The sequence below is a fragment of the Ctenopharyngodon idella genome, chromosome 3 (genome assembly GCF_019924925.1).
Source record: "Ctenopharyngodon idella isolate HZGC_01 chromosome 3, HZGC01, whole genome shotgun sequence".
NCBI lineage: Eukaryota > Metazoa > Chordata > Actinopteri > Cypriniformes > Xenocyprididae > Ctenopharyngodon > Ctenopharyngodon idella.
The window spans coordinates 49,959,006-49,978,549 of NC_067222.1; the positions used below are offsets into that span (position 1 = coordinate 49,959,006).

The 19,544-nt window shown below is 38.3% G+C and overlaps 1 protein-coding gene across 2 annotated transcripts in view; it reads right to left on the minus strand.

Moving 5' to 3' along the window:
* The window catches only part of LOC127508826 (gastrula zinc finger protein XlCGF57.1-like), a 102,308-nt gene that overhangs the window by 22,301 nt on the left and 60,463 nt on the right, over positions 1-19,544 (minus strand). Inside the window, exon 1 of one of the 2 annotated variants that reach the window (XM_051887204.1) lies at positions 491-659. The exons of the other annotated variant lie outside the window; for it this stretch is intronic. Within the exon in view, the coding sequence (XP_051743164.1) occupies positions 491-611 (121 nt within the window). The 5' untranslated portion in view covers positions 612-659. Of the gene's footprint in view, positions 1-490; positions 660-19,544 lie in introns of those variants that run through there. 2 annotated transcript variants of the gene reach the window in all.

Sequence of the window (19,544 nt, forward strand, 5' to 3'; positions counted from 1 at the left end):
CTGCAAAAATAACAATTTTAGACATTAATGATAACCATGATAATTTTGTCATAATAATCACAATAAATAATTTTAGGTCAAATATTAAATATTAGCAGTTCACACTGTTCTACTTCAAAATGTTTTACACACTTCCCCTGCTGACTTTCCTCCATATGACACACACATGAAATGGTTATTGATGTAAAATATTTCAATAAGGACTTATTTATTGCTTGATTTAATGTTCAGTTACTGCTATTTATGTTCAGGTATGTTAAATGTTAGTACAGCACTTTTGAGCATTAATAGAAAAAAAATCTTACTTTTCCATTGTTCTCTATTCAGAAGAAGATATTGGGTTTAATGTTGCAGAAAATAATTGTCTTGTTTTGGCTACTTCTGTAATATTCTCTGTAAGATTATACTTCTGTATATTCTCAATTTCTGTAGAGCTGGACATTTTAATAATGAACAAATGACTGAGTTCAGCTGTGAGAATAAAACCAACCTGTTTGTTCCTCAGTATCTTCATGTTTCACTCTGAATGTTTCTTCAATCTTCATTTCTTCAGTCTCCTCTTTAATAAACTCAATCTTTATGTCTTCAGTTTCCTCTTTAATAAATGCCATCTTTAAAATGAGAATAATTAACAGAGTTAATGGTCTTCAATGACCTGACAAAAAAAAAAAAAAACCACTCAAAACTAACGCTGCAAATTAATAAACACTTCATATTTAGACATTTATGATCTACATAAACGGTATTTAATTTTTTTTTTTAAAAATATAGATTATATTTAAATGATTACACTGATGAAAACATGAGCAGTTTGTAAAAGTTGCCATCACACGTGCTTTTGTTGTTCTGTTTGAGAAATGATTCAGTAAATCACGACACGTGCTGCTCTAAGTAATTGATTCAATTGACTCGGAGTTGAAAAGTTCAGTTTCTCCATCATTACTCGCCAGAGACTGAACTCGTGTTCATGATAAACTGATTTATGATATATAGAGAGAAATGAGACGCAGGTTTACTGTTTCTGATCAGTGGATGAGCTTTACTCACACAAATATCCTTTATTACAGTTAGATAAAGAATCACAATGTTACATTAAATAGTAAATAAACTAATTTCACATCGCTTGTAAAAAAAAAAAAAATATATATATATATGATGGTCGATATGTCACGGTGAACTGAAATCTGGTGAAGAACATGGCCCGCCTGGCTTGTCTGGGGTTTAAGCGTTTGGCTGAACGGAGATATTCAAGGTTCTTGTGGTCAGTGAGTATGGTGAATGGGTGTTGTGCTCCCTCCAGCCATTGCCGCCACTCCTCCAATGCTGCCTTCATAGCTAGTAGCTCCCGGTTGCCTACATCGTAATTTCGTTCTGCTGCTGATAACTTCCTCGAGTAGAATGCACATGGAAACATTTTGGCTGGATTTCCTTGACGTTGTGAGAGTACGGCCCCGATGCCTGTGCTGGATGCGTCAACCTCTACGATGAAGGGGAGCTCTGGATCTGGGTGACGGAGAATGGGAGCAGTGGTGAAACGCTCCTTTAATTCCTGGAAAGCCTGTATAGCCTCATTGGACCAGGTGAGACGTGTGGATTGTCGCTTGGTCATGGAGGTTAGAGGAGCTGCAATGCCACTGTAGAAATTAGCGAACCCCAGGAATCGTTGCAGTTCTTTCAGCGTTCGCGGTTGTGGCCATTCTAGAACTGCTCTCACCTTGCCGTCGTCCATAGCCACTCCCTCGTGACTGATGACATACCCCAAGAAAGACGTGGATGTGCGGTGAAACTCACATTTCTCGGCCTTGGCGTAGAGTTGGTGTTGAATGAGGCGTTGTAGAACAGCCCGGATGTGTTGGATGTGTTCCTCAAACGTGCTGGAATAGATGAGAATGTCATCTATGTAAACTACGACCCAGCGGTTGAGCATGTCTTGAAAGACATCGTTAATGAAGGACTGGAACACGGAGGGACTGTTGGCCAGCCCGAACGGCATCACAAGGGTCTCGTAGTGGCCAGTGGCGGTGGAGAAGGCAGTTTTCCATTCGTCCCCCTCTCTGATGCGTATTAGATTATAGGCACAGCGAAGATCCAGCTTGGTAAAGTATTTAGCCTGCCGTAACTGCTCTAGAGCTGCTGGAACCAGGGGCAAAGGGTAACGAAATTTGACGGTGATATCATTAAGTCCGCGGTAGTCAATGCAGGGTCTGAGACTACCGTCCTTCTTCTTGACAAAGAAGAAGCCTGATGCCGCTGGTGACGTTGAGGGCCGGATGAATCCTTTGGCTAGCTCCTCTTCAATGAATTTTTTCATAGCAGCCGATTCAGGTTGGGATAAAGGGAATATTCTGCCCTTGGGGGGCGTGGTACCTGGTAGTAAGTCAATGGCACAGTCACTGGATCGATGTGGGGGTAACTCCGTGGCTTTGCTCTTGCTGAAAGCGATTGCCAGGTCAGCATACTCTACGGGGATGTGGGACTCGTCGGAATTAACTTTGTGGACAGATACAGCTTGAACTGGTAATGGGGTGACTTGTTTCAGACAAAGTTCATGACAGGATGGATCCCATTGAATAATCTGTCCCTCCTTCCAGGAAATGTGTGGGTTGTGGGTCCTGAGCCACGGGAGACCAAGGATGACTGGGTTGTTGGGCGAGTGGATGACGTAAAATCTGATGGGTTTATGGTGTAATACTCCTACTTGCAGAACAACTTCAGCAGTGATGTGGGCGACTTTCCCCTCTCCGATGGACCGACCATCTAGCGCCTCCACTGTCAATTGAGAATCGCAAGCAGTTAGAGTGATGTTGTGTTCCTGAATGAAAGTGTTTGACATGAAATTGCCTGCTGCCCCAGAGTCTATGAGCGCCTGAGTGGATATGCGCTGGTCGTTAACAGTCACATGTACTGGTATCTTGAAACTGTTAGCTGAATAGCTGGTGGATTGCTGGGAACTCACCGCTTTCGGGTTAGAGGGACTTGGCCGGATGGGACAATTGACTTTGATCTGACCGGCTTGGCCGCAGTACAGACACAGGTGGAGTTGTCTTCTTCTTTCTCTTTCTTCTGGGTGAAGCGGAGTATAGCCGAGCTGCATGGGTTCTGGAGTGGGGTTGGTTAAGGTTTGGGAAGTGGGCCATCGGATCGGACGTCGAGAGCGAAGTAAGTTGTCAATTTGGATGGCCAGTTCTATAAATTCGCTAAGCGTTCTTCCCTCGTCGCGGCAGGCTAGTTCAGCTTGAAGTTCTAGAGACAGACCTTTGCGAAACAGCAACTTCAACGTATCATCGACCCAGTTTGTTTGAGCTGCTAGAGTTCGGAACGTGAGAGCATACTCAGCAGCGGTGGTTTTGCCCTGGCACAGCGACAGCAGTTGATCTCCAGCGCTTTTACCTCCCGCGGGATGTTCGAAAACCTCTTTGAACTTTCGAAGAAATGCAGAGAATGTGGGAAACACGGAGCGGTCCTCTCTCCACACTGCCGTGGCCCAATCCAGCGCTTTACCAGACAGCAGCGAGCAAACGAAGGATATCTGACTGGAATCGGTGGGATACAGAGCAGGCTGTTGGTTAACAAAGAGTGAGCATTGAAGCAGAAATCCCTTACATTTAGCTGGATTGCCATCAAACTTCTCTGGGAAGGCGAGTCGCGGGTTCACCGCAGGAGCGGGAGTGAAGGCCCGGTTGTCGGGAGCCGCGGGCAGCGAGGCGGCGGCCTCGGGGGGTCTGAACCGAAGGCTCTGTAGGGTCTTTACCAGCTCCTCTGTAAGAGAAGTTAGTCGGTTCAACTGATGTTGATGAACCGCGAGCTGGTTGGCCTGGGCGGATAGCTCAGTGGTGAGCTGCATGATAGCTGCTGGATCGCTAGTCAGCGAAGTCTTCTGTAATGATGGGTCAACAGAATAGGGGTCCATTTGCAGCTTTTATTAAGAATAGTATACACACAGGTAAGGGCAGAGGCAGAGACGTAAACGGGGACAGGCAATGGTCGAGGCAGGCGGCAGACAGACGGTATCAGGAAGCAGGCAGAGATCAGGGCAGGCGGCAAACAAACACAGTCCAGTAAGCAGGCAAGGATCAAGGCAGGCAGCAGAGAATCACAAGAGGTAAACAGTCCAAACGGCAACAGTATAACAATCCACAGAAAACGCTTAGAAATGATCACCGGGGCAAATCAAGACTTCGCAGTGTGTGTGTGTGTGCGTGCTGCTTAAATAGTGTGAGTGTGATGTGGTGCAGGTGTGTGTGCAATCAGTCCCAGGAATGAGGGCCTATGGGAAATGTAGTCTGAATGATGGTTATCAATATTCCGGTGAAGGCTCCCTCCGGTGGTGCGGGGAGGAAGTGCGGGAGCCTCACTTGTGACAATATATATATATATATATATAGTTTTAACTAACTTTTTTTGTCGATTTAAACAGATTAAATTCTTAAAACATACCTTCAGCAAAATCACAGATGCAGGAGCGCGGCGCAGTCTTATGACGTCATGTCGTCCCTCCAAAATAAAAGTCTTGTTCACACGCTGCACTGTCTACAATCACAGAAGGGTCATTGTAATACATTTACGATAATTTAGTATGATTTTTCTTTTTCTTTTTTATGTTGTAACCCTCATAATTGGATCCTTTCCAATCACCCTACTACCTGTCCGCTTGACCCTATCCCCACTCATCTTCTTCAGGCCATCTCCTCCTCAATTGTACCTGCACTCACTCACATGATCAATTCTTCTCTTCACACTGGTACATGTCCCACAGCTTTTAAGCAGGCTAGGATTACACCACTGCTTAAAAAAACCCACTCTGAATCCAGCACTTTTAGAAAACTATAGACCGGTATCCCTTCTTCCATTCATTGCAAAGACACTTGAGAGAGTTGTGTTCAACCAACTGTCTACTTATCTCACACAGAACAACCTTCTTGACAACCACCAATCTGGCTTCAAGAGTGGCCACTCAACTGAGACTGCCCTGCTCTCAGTCACTGAAGCCCTGAGACTGGCACGAGCAACTTCACAATCATCAGTACTCATCTTACTGGATCTGTCTGCTGCTTTTGACACAGTTAACCACCAGATCCTCCTGTCAACCCTCAGGTCGAAGGGCATCTCAGGAACCGCAGTCCAGTGGTTCGAGTCTTACGTCTCAGGTAGGTCCTTCAGGGTATTTTGGAGAGGTGAGGTGTCCAAGTCGCATCATCTTGCTACTGGGGTACCTCAGGGCTCTGTGCTTGGACCACTTCTCTTCTCCATCTTTAACGAACCGAAGAGAGTGCATGTCACACCTCTCTTCATCAGTTTGCATTGGCTGCCAATTGCTGCTCGCATCCAATTCAAGGCTCTAATGTTTGCCTACAGAACATCCACTGGCTGTGCACCACTATACCTTAACTCACTACTTCAGACTTATGCGCCCTCCAGAAGCTTGCGTTCTGCAAGTGAACAGCGTCTTGTGGTGCCATCACAAAGGGGCACAAAATCATTCTCACGGACCTTCTCCTGGTCTGTTCCTGGTTGGTGGAATGACCTACCACGCTCTATCCGAGCAGCTGAGTCTTTAGCCATTTTCAAAAAACTGCTAAAGACATATCTTTTTCGTCAACACTTGACCCAGTAATATAGCACTTCTATTTATATTTTACTTTTCTTTTTTCGATTTTCTATTCTTTCTCCATCTATTTGCGTATATATTTAATAATACAAAAAAAAACAACCTTGCTACAAGCACTTTACAGATGAAACTGTGACTTGACACAGCACTTACATACTGTTGTACTCATGTTGATTTGATTGCTTCTACTATTCTCATTTGTAAGTCGCTTTGGAGAAAAGCGTCTGCTAAATGACTAAATGTTAATGTAAAATGTATTGTTTAGTGTTGTTAAATGTTGTTTATTGCTGTTTGTTGTGTTTATTTTGCTATTGCATAATAAAAAAATCACAAGTGCATAGAAATCTATTTTTATATAATCTTTATAATCTTTTTATTATTATAATTAAAATTAAAACAGACCAATATGATACAAACACACATTAGGTTGTATGAGTTCATAAAGCAGAGTTCATGTTCATGTTCAAGATTTAAAGTTGGTGTGTTTTAACTTTTTTTTTTTTATTACATATATTGGTAAAAGTTAATTTGAGTCTAAACATAGGTATAAAATATGTAAAAATTTATCTTTCAAGAATCAGTATAAATAAAAGAAGCAATCAAAATGTCAAGAATAAATGTAGTTTATTCAATACAAAAATGATTGCTAAAAGGTACCGTTAGGGTTAAAGGATTAGTTCACTTTCAAATTAAAATTTCCTGATAATTTACTCACCCCCATGTCATCCAAGATGTTCATGTCTTTCTTTCTTCAGTCAAAAAGAAATTAAGGTTTTTGATGAAAACATTCCAGTATTTTTTTCTCCATATAGTGGACTTCAATGTTCTCCAAACCATGCATCTGTATCTGTATCTATAAGCAGCAATGGAAAATACAATAAATAAAATTACAAACCCATTTTGAATTTTCGAGAGTCTAAATCTGTTGATTTTCTCCTCCCAGTTGAACTGCTAACATTAACTCACTGTCCCAATGTTTGGGAACATTTCAGCTCATGCAGAGAGCCAGTTTAGTGTCTCTGTGTCTGTCCCATGAAAGAGAGGAACGAGTTTGTTCTTCTCCCCACAGTAGTTTAATATTTATACAGGCGAGACTGTTATTTTACTGTTATTGTGGGTCATTATCAGCACATGAGCATTAAAGCTGTGTAACTTTACACAAATTTCCACATGGGAGGATTCACTGTTTTATTTCTTGTTTTAGAAGTGTCAACCTGAAATGACTTTGCAAATGTATGTTTTGGTTTTATCACCCTATTTATTGATTAGTTTGAACTCTTGTTCTTAATCATCATTTTATTGATGTATGATGGTATGTTCCAGTTAGTTTAAGACAGTTTTTAATAATAATCTGTTTTATTTCTGCTCTTATACAGTATGTATTTGCAGCTGCTTGTAAATGAAGCTCATATTGGACTGGTTCTTGTTTCTCATCTCTGGTGTGATTCTCCTAGTGTTATCATCACATTCAAATTTCTTCTTCACTAAAATGTCACTGTAGTTCTTAGTGGCCTGATTAACCAGCTCTCCATAAAACAAACAAAACAAGCCCTGGAAATGAATAAAAAACAACACTACACAAAGGTGGTTTTCTAATGTATTTGGCCATTACCATACGTTTCATTTGGAGCTCTTTTTAAAAAAATGCAAGTTTTTGCTCAGCAGATCTCTTGAGGCGGACCTGACAGACCACCAGCTCCATTGCCCTTTTATTGACATTCAGGGTTTGAGAATAAATCTCCTGCCGAGGCATTGCTGTATCCAGACATGCATATTGCAAATACAAACAAAAACTTGAACAATACCTCTCATAAGTTAAAATAAGACTTTTTATGGCCTTAAATTTTAAAAATCTACTTAAAGACCTTTAAGGATCCTCAGTAAACTTGTAACTGGGTTATTTCATTATAAAATTGTAGGTAGGCCAACGCGCCACAAGCACTATATAGCATCTTTTACAAAACTGCATGTTTTTGTGTTCGCATAATTTTTTTCATCAGTGTTATTAATCATACATTTTTTTTCGATGTTGGCACGTAATTACACCAATTCATAAATTACATTAATCACCACATCTATAACTTATGGTTGACAACTGGAAATCATGCCTCACCACCTCCACCTCTTCATCATTAATCCCAATCAGTTCACTAGGGGAATCCATTATCTGACAAATAACACAGTACTCAGTTAATCAATAAAATAACTCAAATCATACTTATCTTAGCGAAAATCTAAAACACGTTAATACCAACATACTTACCATGTCAACGCAACCTCCGATCTGAGTCTAGAAAACCCTGTGTAATGATAAATTTTTTTTTGTGCAAGAAACAGTGGTTTAAATTTGAAAATTATAAACATTACTTCCTGCATGTGTTAGCCAATCACACTTGAAATAACACGTATTTTAAAAGTAAACATTTAAAGAATACAAAGAAGGCCTACGCTATGTTGGGTCATGACCAAATGGAATATAGGCAAAAAATAATTCTATCACGACAGTTTGCATAGAATTTATGTTTTAAAGCATATAGATTTTTAATTAATTGATTTAACCAACATATAAATTATTACCTTAACTAAAAATACATGCTGTTAAAAATCATTGTTGAAATAAACAACAAGCAAAACAACATTAATCTGTAGGGAAATATGAGCATTCGTTACAAAGCGTAACTTTGACTTGTAATTTATGTTTTGTTGTGATTCATCTGTCTGCCGATGTTTGCCACTGAAATAAATGACCTATGAACGCAAGTTTTTAACAAACGGGGAACTTAAAAATTTAAACATTGCACATTGTAAAAACGAGCAAGAACACTTGAATGCTGGGGAATACCAAAAGCAGTGCGGTGGCTTTACTTTTTATGATGTCATAACCAAGCTATGTTCTCTATTATACATCAGTGGTTTGACCACTTTACTGTCTTACAGCCAACAAATGATATTAACAAAGTAATACTACACAATTACACCATGTCAGACATATCTTAACAACATCCAAAACAAAATCAATTATTGCTCTTCCCTGAAGAACTTTTATAGCTTTCAGGGTTCCTACACAGTTTGGAAAAGTATGGAATTTGATTTGAGTAACTTCCGGGTCTGGAAAAGTATGGAAAAATATTTGTGTTTCCAGACTATTGGCTCTATTCAGTTTTCTAATTTATCATAACTGCAAACTAGTCACTTTTTGGCGAAATTAGCCGTTTTGTATCAAAATACGTCATTTATGTGAATCGTTTAGATCCAAAGAGTTTTTTTTCTGGGTGAGTGTGTGTGTGTCACAAGATTCTCACAAGAATCGAAAATGGGCTACTTTCCCATAGACTTGAGTGAGTCGTGATCTTTCTTGGTGCTTTGTGGCGTGACAGATCACTGTAGCGCTTGTGAACCAACCATCTCTTCCGCTTTACTAGTTACAGCACAAAATAAACATGAATGAACATCCGAAGGTATGTTGAAATATACAGTACAACTTATTGAAATCTGTATCATGTCACATGCAATCAATCAATCAGTGTTTAAACTGCAGAAAGGCGTCAATAAAACAACTTGTAAAAATGTCACATTTAGTCTATCTCAGAAAAGCCGTTCAGTGTCCAAATACTCATTATTCAGCTACAAAAATGAACTTCGAGAGGAGCATTTTGCTAAATATATGCACTATAAGCTATAAGGGCCTAGATGTGAATACTTAATATAAAACTTTATTTCAACAATCAAACACTAATTTAAAAATCACTAAAAGACTGTAGGACCCGGACTACAAACATGAAGCAGAGAAAACATAGAAAAGGACCCGAAGCTTACCAATGGCAGAAATCGTTTTGAAGGAGGTCTGGAAAAGTATGGAATTTTGAAATGGAAAATGTGTAGGAACCCTAAGCTTTAGATTGCTTTATATTTCATACAGTGAAAACTATGCAATGTTATTTTATATTAGATTATTTCATTTCTGTAACACCTACCTGAAAACATTTCCAGCACATTTTAACAATACCATGCACCTAAATAAATAACCACAATCACTTTCCTCACTATAATTGTGACACAAACCTGTTATGCCATTATTTTTATTAAAAGTTTACTGACATTTTATTTACTTGTGTCGACAAAAATGCCACAGAAACTTGTTTATGTATCCAAACAACCGCTGCTTGCCCCCAAACGTCAAATGCAAAACAGGATGTGTTTGTAGAAACACCACATTGTTCACTGTCCATAAAGCGACGTTCCAGCAGAACATTACATTTCTTCACCACAGCCTTGGTGTACAAATCATCCACAGGCCGTGACAACACTGCAAAGTACAGATGTTCATTGTGGCCATCCGGAATACGCTGGATATCTTCTGGGGCCTTACACCACTGGCGACATCATTGGTTCCTATGTTGATTAATATTAACATAGGCCCCTTCAGTGCATCAAAATGGCATGTATGCTGGACCAAACTCAGACTTAAATTCGTACCAGGACGCACGAATGCTTGGATATTGTTAATGTGGTCCTCAACCCCATGGCACATAGAATCGCTTAACAGACACACCTTCAACCCTAGAGAAACGTATCACAAAAAAAAGCATTAAATGCTGAAACCAAAATTACAGAATGCATTCTAATGCAATTTTCTTATATTCCATAGCTAACTATAATAAAGAAAATTCAATCTGTATGACATAATCAACAATCATTTGACATATTTATGTCAAATGGTTGTTCATTTTATTATACAGATTAATCGTTTATGACTTGTCACACTGAACGTAAATATCCAACGTGATTTCATGAGAATACGCGTGTAGAATACGTTTTAATGTGAAGTGTAGTTTAACCACACAAACATTTATTACACACAAACGTACAATATTGAGGTGACATATGTAACCCCACTACCCGGGTCCTTTATCCGGGATTTATTCACCAATTTTTGCATTTGTGCTTAAAATTGTCATATGGTGTGACATAATAGTTATTCTATATAAAATGAAAATGGGATATACTCTCCCTATGTAACTAACTTCACCATAAATTTTTATTGTTACTATCTTGAGATTTCAAATTTTTTGGTGCAGATCCATTATATTTTGTATTATTTTTTTTTAAATCATCATGCAAAGTAAGACATATCTCTTCAGCCTTTCCAGATATTTTAGATTAATTCTGACAAACCCTGTTACAAATGTAACAAAATTCTTGTAACTCTTGCTGATACTATTTCTCTTTTGTTTGTTGATGTTTTATGATTTATAACTAAAAAGGTCTTTTTATTGTCACAATTCTGAGTGTCAAACCTAATGATATAGTGTCACACTATATGACGAACTGAACCACACCACAGTTTGTCAAAGCAAAAAAGTGTATTCAGTGAATTCAATTAACATTAACAGGACTAAAAGTTTTAAAATGATGATAGTATGTTTAAGATTTTATTTATGAAACTCAGAAATATGAGTAAATGAAACTCTGTCTCATGTCAATAAACTTAAACATTAACATTTAAAAATTAGAGGACAGTGTGTGTTGTAACAACAATTATAATTGTTAAACAGTAAAAAATATTATTTAGAATTAATCGAATGTTTTAGATTGAAAATTCATAGACATTTATAGTATTAGTAAAAACAGATACCCATGGGATAATATCGGATAATAACAGATTCACATTGGATCTTTAAACATCAGTGGAAGCTGAAAAGCCGAAAGACGAAAACATTTCAGACCATTTTAAACTTCAGCCAGTCAATCTGAGATGCTTCAAGAGATGGAGGGATCAGGTTCATGATGGCATTCATTTCTTTTTTCTTTTTCTGTATTTCTTTTGTGCATCTCTCCACATCTCTCATTTCTCATGTCTTGAAGGAGGAAGGAAGTGCACACTGAATGCCTTGAGTTTTCGTTTTCATTTCTTCTCTTTATACTGTTAATGAAAATATAAAAAACAAGGAAATAAGCAAGGTATGAAAAAGGACATAAAACAAAAAAGGCCTAACAGTGTTATCCCGTAGAAGACTTTTTAAGACATTTTTTTGCTTAAGTTGGTGACTTAATTCACAAATTCTTGTTTTGATTGTTTTTTTTGTATATCAGATACCCTGGTCCCTGGATGTTGTTTTACAACAGCATCTATAGAAGAAAAACAATTAGACATTCACAAAAGACAGCAGAAATTAATGATCATTTTCAGAATATCTGCATTAAATCATGAGCTGGCTTGGTAAATACTGCAGCAATGTAAACAGTGAAGAATAGGGTTTTATAAACTTGGGCCTGTAGTACTCAAATAATATTCTAATAAGCTGGCATTTCACTTAAATGTATTTGCTTAATCCATATTATGTGTCTCTGAATAGTTCTTTTTTGTAATAATTTAGACATTGGGAGTCTGATTCTAAAGGCTATTTGTTGTTTAATATTTAGAATACCTATCCAAAAACCTATTTAGTTATAAAAAAACCATTGGAAAACCTTTACCAAGTAAATTTTCAGTTTTTCCTGATCAAGAGCTTGGCGTCGATCTGCAGTGGGACTGAACTTGTTGATCCCTCCAGTGAGGTTGGACTTGAGTAGAACATCCACACTGAAGAGGGCCATCTGCAGCACTCGTGCCATTCCACTGGCTGTAGATTGAGTTTTTGCAGTCGCCCAACAATGAGCAGAGACAGCGGTGGTTTCAAGTTTCACCTTAATAGCAACATAATGTTACATGTTATGTTTTTAATTTCTACTCGGAATGTACCAATTAAAAAAAAAAAAAAACACTTACTTGATTTGATAGGTGCACTTTCACCCTTACTTTCAATCTCACATACATCTTTTTAAGGATTTTTCTTGTTTAGAATTTCTCATGTCTACTAACAAAGCTGGAATCTCTGGAAAATTAATTTCATTAAATAAAAAGTGTCACAGAATTAAAGAGGTGGCAACCACAGTGGTTGTATATTAAGCCAAAGGAGGATGAGAACACACAGATTATCATTTAATCTAAAATACTTGCCTTGAACTACCATGGTGTGCAGTCTACTGTTTTCTTTCTGCAAAGCCTTGACCTGGTTCTGAAGTTCTATGATTTGGGCAGCATTTTAATTCACCGAAGATTCTCCTGGACTCTGGATTGTTGGGGTAAGTTGGTTGTCTTCAGAAAGAATCTCTTCCTCTGCTTATCTTTGAGCTGCAAGTTTGAGTTTTTCTAGAGGGTGAAGATATTAACTTTTGTTTATAGATAAACTAATAGACAGTCCTGAGGTCATTTTTAATTTCTAATATATCAAAAAGTAATCATGCTAGAGAACTCTAATACAAACCCGATTCCAAAAAAGTTGGGACACTGTACAAATTGTGAATAAAAACAGAATGCAATGATGTGGAAGTTTCAAATTTCAATATTTTATTCAGAATACAACATAGATGACATATCAAATGTTTAAACTGAGAAAATGTATCATTTTAAGGGAAAATAAGTTGATTTTAAATTTCATGGCATCAACACATCTCAAAAAAGTTGGGACAAGGCCATGTTTACCACTGTGTGGCATCCCCTCTTCTTTTTATAACAGTCTGCAAACGTCTGGGGACTGAGGAGACAAGTTGCTCAAGTTTAGGAATAGGAATGTTGTCCCATTCTTGTCTAATACAGGCTTCTAGTTGCTCAGCTGTCTTAGGTCTTCTTTGTCGCATCTTCCTCTTTATGATGAGCCAAATGTTTTCTTTGGGTGAAAAATCTGGACTGCAGGCTGGCCATTTCAGTACCCGGATCCTTCTTCTACGCAGCCTTGATGTTGTAATTGATGCAGTATGTGGTCTGGCATTGTCATGTTGGAAAATGCAAGGTCTTCCCTGAAAGAGACGACGTCTGGATGGGAGCATATGTTGTTCTAGAACTTGGATATACCTTTCAGCATTGATGGTGCCTTTCCAGATGTGTAAGCTGCCCATGCCACACGCACTCATGCAACCCCATACCATCAGAGATGCAGGCTTCTGAACTGAGCGCTGATAACAACTTGGGTTGTCCTTGTCCTCTTTAGTCCGGATGACATGGCGTCCCAGTTTTCCAAAAAGAAATTTTGATTCGTCTGACCACAGAACAATTTTCCACTTTGCCACAGTCCATTTTAAATGAGCCTTGGCCCAGAGAAAACGCCTGCGCTTCTGGATCATGTTTAGATATGGCTTCTTTTTTCACCTATAGAGTTTTAGCCGGCAACGGCGAATGACACAGTGGATTGTGTTCACCGACAATGTTTTCTGGAAGTATTCCTGAGCCCATGTTGTGATTTCCATTACAGTAGCATTCCTGTATGTAATGCAGTGCCGTCTAAGGGCCCGAAGATCACGGGCATCCAGTATGGTTTTCCGGCCTTGACCCTTACGCACAGAGATTGTTCCAGATTCTCTGAATCTTTGGATGATATTATGCACTGTAGATGATGATAACTTCAAACTCTTTGCAATTTTTCTCTGAGAAACTCCTTTCTGATATTGCTCCACTATTTTTTGCCGAGACACTACCACTCTGAGAGGCTCTTTTTATACCCAAACATGTTGCCAATTGACCTAATAAGTTGCAAATTGGTCCTCCAGCTGTTCCTTATATGCACATTTAACTTTTCCGGCCTCTTATTGCTACCTGTCCCAACTTTTTTAGGATGTGTAGCTCTCATGAAATCCAAAATGAGCCAATATTTGGCATGACATTTCAAAATGTCTCACTTTCAACATTTGATATGTTATCTATATTCTATTGTGAATAAAATATAAGTTTATGAGATTTGTAAATTATTGCATTCCTTTTTTATTCACAATTTTTACAGTGTCCCAACTTTTTTGGAATCGGGTTTGTACATATACACAAAATATACTGTGTTTCAAAGCAGTGCTAAGCATTGCAAGATCTAAAAAACAATAGTACATGATAGTGCTGTAATTATGATAACATACGTAGTGGTAAAATGTACAAAAATCGTAACACAAATGGAGGCCCGCTTGATTGTCCTCTTGGATATTCCTTAACACTCAACTGCGATGGAGTACCTGTATTTAAATCATCACTCTATAGTATTTGGCCATTACAAGGGATTGTAAATGAGCTTCCTTACCCTGTATGCAAAGAAAACATTTTACTTTTTGGCTTGTGGTTTGGCAGTAACAAGCCAAATGTTAAAGGATTAGTTCACTTTCAAATAAAATTTTCCTGATAATTTACTCACCCCCATGTCATCCTAGATGTCCATGTCCTTCTTTCTTCAGTCGAAAAGAAATTAAGGTTTTTGATGAAAACATTGACAGGATTTTTCTCCTTATAGTGGACTTCAATGGTCTCCAACCGGTTGAAGGTCAAAATTACAGTTTCAGTGCAGCTTCAAAGGGCTTTAAACGATACCAGACGAGGAATAAGGGTCTTATCTAGAGAAACGATTGGTCATTTTCGAAAAACATTCAACTGTACATGCTTTATAAACACAAATCATCACCTTGCACGTGCTTCCGCTTTCTGTATTCTTCAAAAAGCTTACGCTGTATGTCTTACGCCTTCCCTATTCTACTTACGGAAAAAACTGAACTGGCGCTGCGTTCGTTCCGTAAGCCCATTCTACAAAACATGACCCAGTTTAATGGTCAGAATGGGTGCAGCCTCTGTGTACATCCTGGAGAACAAGTTCAAAAGGGAAATGGTACTGTTAGGGCATACCCATACAAGGATGTTCCAAAAAGGGGGTTACAATTAGTTGAATGTTGCAGTCCTGCTGTTTGTTTAAACTATTTGCAGTCCTGTTAAATGTTGCAGTCCTGCATTTACTGCCTTGCTGTGTTTGTGGCTTTGTTGACAACTACTTTTGATAAGCTAATGATACATTTTTATATCGAAATCCAGTAGCATTTAAAATACATTAAATGTACAGAGGTTTATTTAGATCCGAGTGTCCGTTTACAGAGATTTAACTGCTCGTACCCAGGAATTTGTGGAGATTTACATCGGGTGCACAAGAAGATACAGGGATTTACCGGTGAGTGAGTGAACATTTCCGACCGTCCGTTTATCGTGTTGGGGAACGGACTGAGAAACGTCCACACACAAAGTGGTCTGTTTCTGGCCGTGTCAAGAAACCAGGCATGCCAGAGCCCATGCAGTGGGGGACTTTAAGATCTGTCTTCGATACATCCAGGCAGCTGATTCAAGATCAGGCTCAATCTTCCACTGTTTGAAAACAGATAAGTGATAGCAACGATTCTTTGAAAAAAATATGATTAACTGTGATATAATTAATATCCCTGATGGATGTGCTGTTGTAGTATAGTTTTACAAAAATATGATTTGTATGCTAAAAAGCTAATACAGAGAAAGGTATGGTCACTTGGATAGAGACCTTCAGTGGCAGGCTTCGTTGATAGGCTGGCACTGGCTGAGAAAAGAGTATTGAGTGATGTTGAGGCCTGACATCACTTTGCCTGACTCATGTAACCTGATATAACCATAGCGACAGTACAGCAGCCAAATTAGTGAAAGATATAAAATGCATCATCACTCTTTAAGCCAAAGTATTACAAACCCTCCCACAATACTGTCAGTCTTTTGTAACAGAATGAACTTGCGTTTGTGTGGACGAACGGCCAAAGTGCATAGAAAAAGTTGCGGTTTTGAAAATACCTGTGTTTGTGTGGGCAGGGCCAAAAGAAGTGGGATGTCTGCCCACATCAAATAAAAATTACATACATTGTTGAGCCTGTCCAACCATAACAGACTCACTTAAAGGAACACTCCACTTTTTTTGAAAATAGACTCATTTTCCAAATCCCTTAGAGTTAAACAGTTGAGTTTTACCGTTTTTGAATCCATTCAGCCGTTCTCCGGGTCTGGCGGTACCGCTTTTAGCATAGCTTAGCATAGTTTATTGAATCTGATTAGACCGTTAGCATCTCGTTAAAAAATGACCAAAGAGTTTCAATATTTTTCCTATTTAAAACTTGACTCTTCTGTAGTTACATCGTGTAGTAAGACCGACGGAAAATTAAAAGTTGCGATTTTCTAGGCCGATATGGCTAGGAACTATACTCTCATTCCACCGTAATAATCAAGGAACTTTGCTGCCGTACCATGGGTGCAGCAGTTGCAATGATATTACACAGCGTCTCTCACAAATGTCTCCATGGTTACAAGGCACGCTCCCTGTGCAAGCAGGGGGTCACAGGCGCTGCGTAATATCATTGCGCCTGCTGCACCCATGGTACGACAGCAAAGTTCCTTGATTATTACGCCGAAGAACTACAGAAGAGTCGAGTTTTAAATAGGAAAAATATTGAAACTCTTTGGTCATTTTTTAACGAGATGCTAACGGTCTAATCAGATTCAATGAACTATGCTAAGCTATGCTAAAAGTGGTACCGCCAGACCCGGAGATCGGCTGAATGGATTCGAAAACGGTAAAACTCAACTGTTTAACTCTAGGGGAGTTGGAAAATGAGCCTATTTTCAAAAAAAGTGGAGTGTTCCTTTAAGAGGTACTCAGGGAAATATCCGTCATCTGGACAGGGTTTTGAACATGTTGGTCCACTGAATCACAAGAGCTGGAAACCACCACATTCTTTCAACATGGGGAAATGCTGAAAAAGATGGTCTGAAAACTCCTGAGGGGTGCAGTATTTGTCTAGAACAAAGATAAAATAGACATGCAACTTAAATTATGATTTGAGGTGGATAATACATTGACCCCTGTGTACTGTTGCGGGTCAATTTGACCCATTTTGATTTTTGAGTTGTCGGAAACATCAGTTAACCTATGTTTTTCTTTTCTTGAAATGTTGTGACTTTCTCATTTAGGGTCATGAACATGCATGCAAAGTTTCAACACACTGATGTGTTTTGACATATACACACTAAATTTTGGTTACGTTGGTGATGTTCACGGGTCCATTTGACCCGCATATTTTAATGTTCTAAGGCAACTGTACAGACCCAAAACAATAAAAATTCTTGGTTATATTTTGTTATTTTGTTTTTTTTTACTACCCTATGAAGCTAGAAAAGGAGAATTTCCTCACTTCAGTACAAAAAAATATTTTGTCAGCCGCATATGGTAAAAATGAGCTGTTTCTTTTTTCAATCTATCTGATATACTATTTAACCTACATTGTGTTTCTTGGAATTCTGTGACTTTTTTTTCTCATTTAGGGTCATGAACATGCATTTAAAGTTTCAACACACTGATGAGTTGTGAAATATGCATACAGAAATTTTATACGTTCTTACTGTTCGTGGGTCAATTTGACCCTTATAGACAGCCATTTAAAAGCAACTGTACAGATCCACAATACAAAACACTTCTGTGTTGTATGTCAGAACTCAACTCAAGTACTGAAGTGCCAGTGTCTTGCTGAGTTTAACAACTTTTTATTTTCAAAGTTTGTGAAAATATAAAGTTGTTTTACCTGTTAATTGTCTGTCCCACTTTTTGAGCATAGATATGAAAATGACTTTTCTAACTTAAATTGTTAAAAATCTTAAATACTTCAGAGCACAGACTTAAGTTTGGTATCTTTTTAAAGGGAACACCACAGATTGTTGTAAAAGTAAAGTTTAAAAAAGTTATAGAAGTTTATGAAATTTTTAAATATACAAAATATGTTTCCTAAAGTGGGACAGACAATTGTCATTTGAACGGCTTGTTTGACTTCCCGCTTCTATGAAGCCACTCCCTCCGATATACGCAATGTGCTCAGATTGGGGGAGCTGGCCCAGTGTATCGTGATTTGCTGAAGCATACGGAAACGCCACGCCCCTTACCATTCGTTGTTACCGGTTACGTGGGCTTCGGTGGAAATGTAAATAATGGCGTCTATATTGCTGTATCAAATTGAGCCGAATCAGATCCAGATGAAGAGGGTCAAGCAGAACCTCTGCAATCGCGGCTTTTAAAGGACGTTCATGAATGGTATTTCATTTTGTATTTGTGTCAAAGTGTTTAGATATGCTGTCACTGCTGTTTGCTAGCTTTCAATATACGGTTTTATCCTGATTAAAGCTTTAATGTAGCCGAATACATGACTGAGTAGTAGCATTTTTGTAAAGGTAGCGTTTAATTTATAGCATGAACAACTGTTTGTCTATGAACATAGACGTTTGTTGGTGTTTGTCAGAGAAGTATGCACTAGAATTTAGCTAACTGGCTAGCGAAGCAAAAACGTGCTGGTCTTTGTTTACGTCCTTGATGCAACCAAAAATAGCAACAGAACTATACATTTAAAAGACATGTACAAACAATAAAATGTACTTACACTTTGGGGCGATAAACAGCAGCTTCTGCTTTTAAAGTGGGAACTGCTTCATCTTTCAGTAAAAGCCTTTGTGCAAATCCAGCATTAAACTTGTGTAGCTTCTGGAAGCTGTCTTCAGCGCCGCATCCAGTGTGGAAAATATCACTGATTATAACGGGTTCTATTAGGGCTGCACGATAATGGTTAAACTGATATTCATGATTATTTTTGCTCAAAATTATAATCACGATTATTCTATCAAAAAGGGTAATGTAGTTATGGCTATTTTGCAGGTTCTTTACCAACCTACACTTCACCCAAAAGGCCTGTAGGTGGCACACCGACTTCATTTAACCAACTATGATAACCTTGTTAGATGGTAAATCAATACAAAACATGGTTTTGGTGAGCACTTTGTAATCTGTATTCACATTAGATTTTAAAGCAACACAATTTGTTTGCAAATAAGACAAACCACAGATTCAGATTGCCCTGCAAATTCGTAAAGCAAAGAACGATGCTCTTTGATATTAAAAAAAATATCTCTGGCTATATATCATTTTCAACTGATTAACATTATGAAAACTGGTAACCTTTAGGAACTTCAAAAGATAAAACAGTGAAACTCCTAATATTATTTCCAATAATTCCAAATTATGTTCATTTTCCAGATTGAATTATC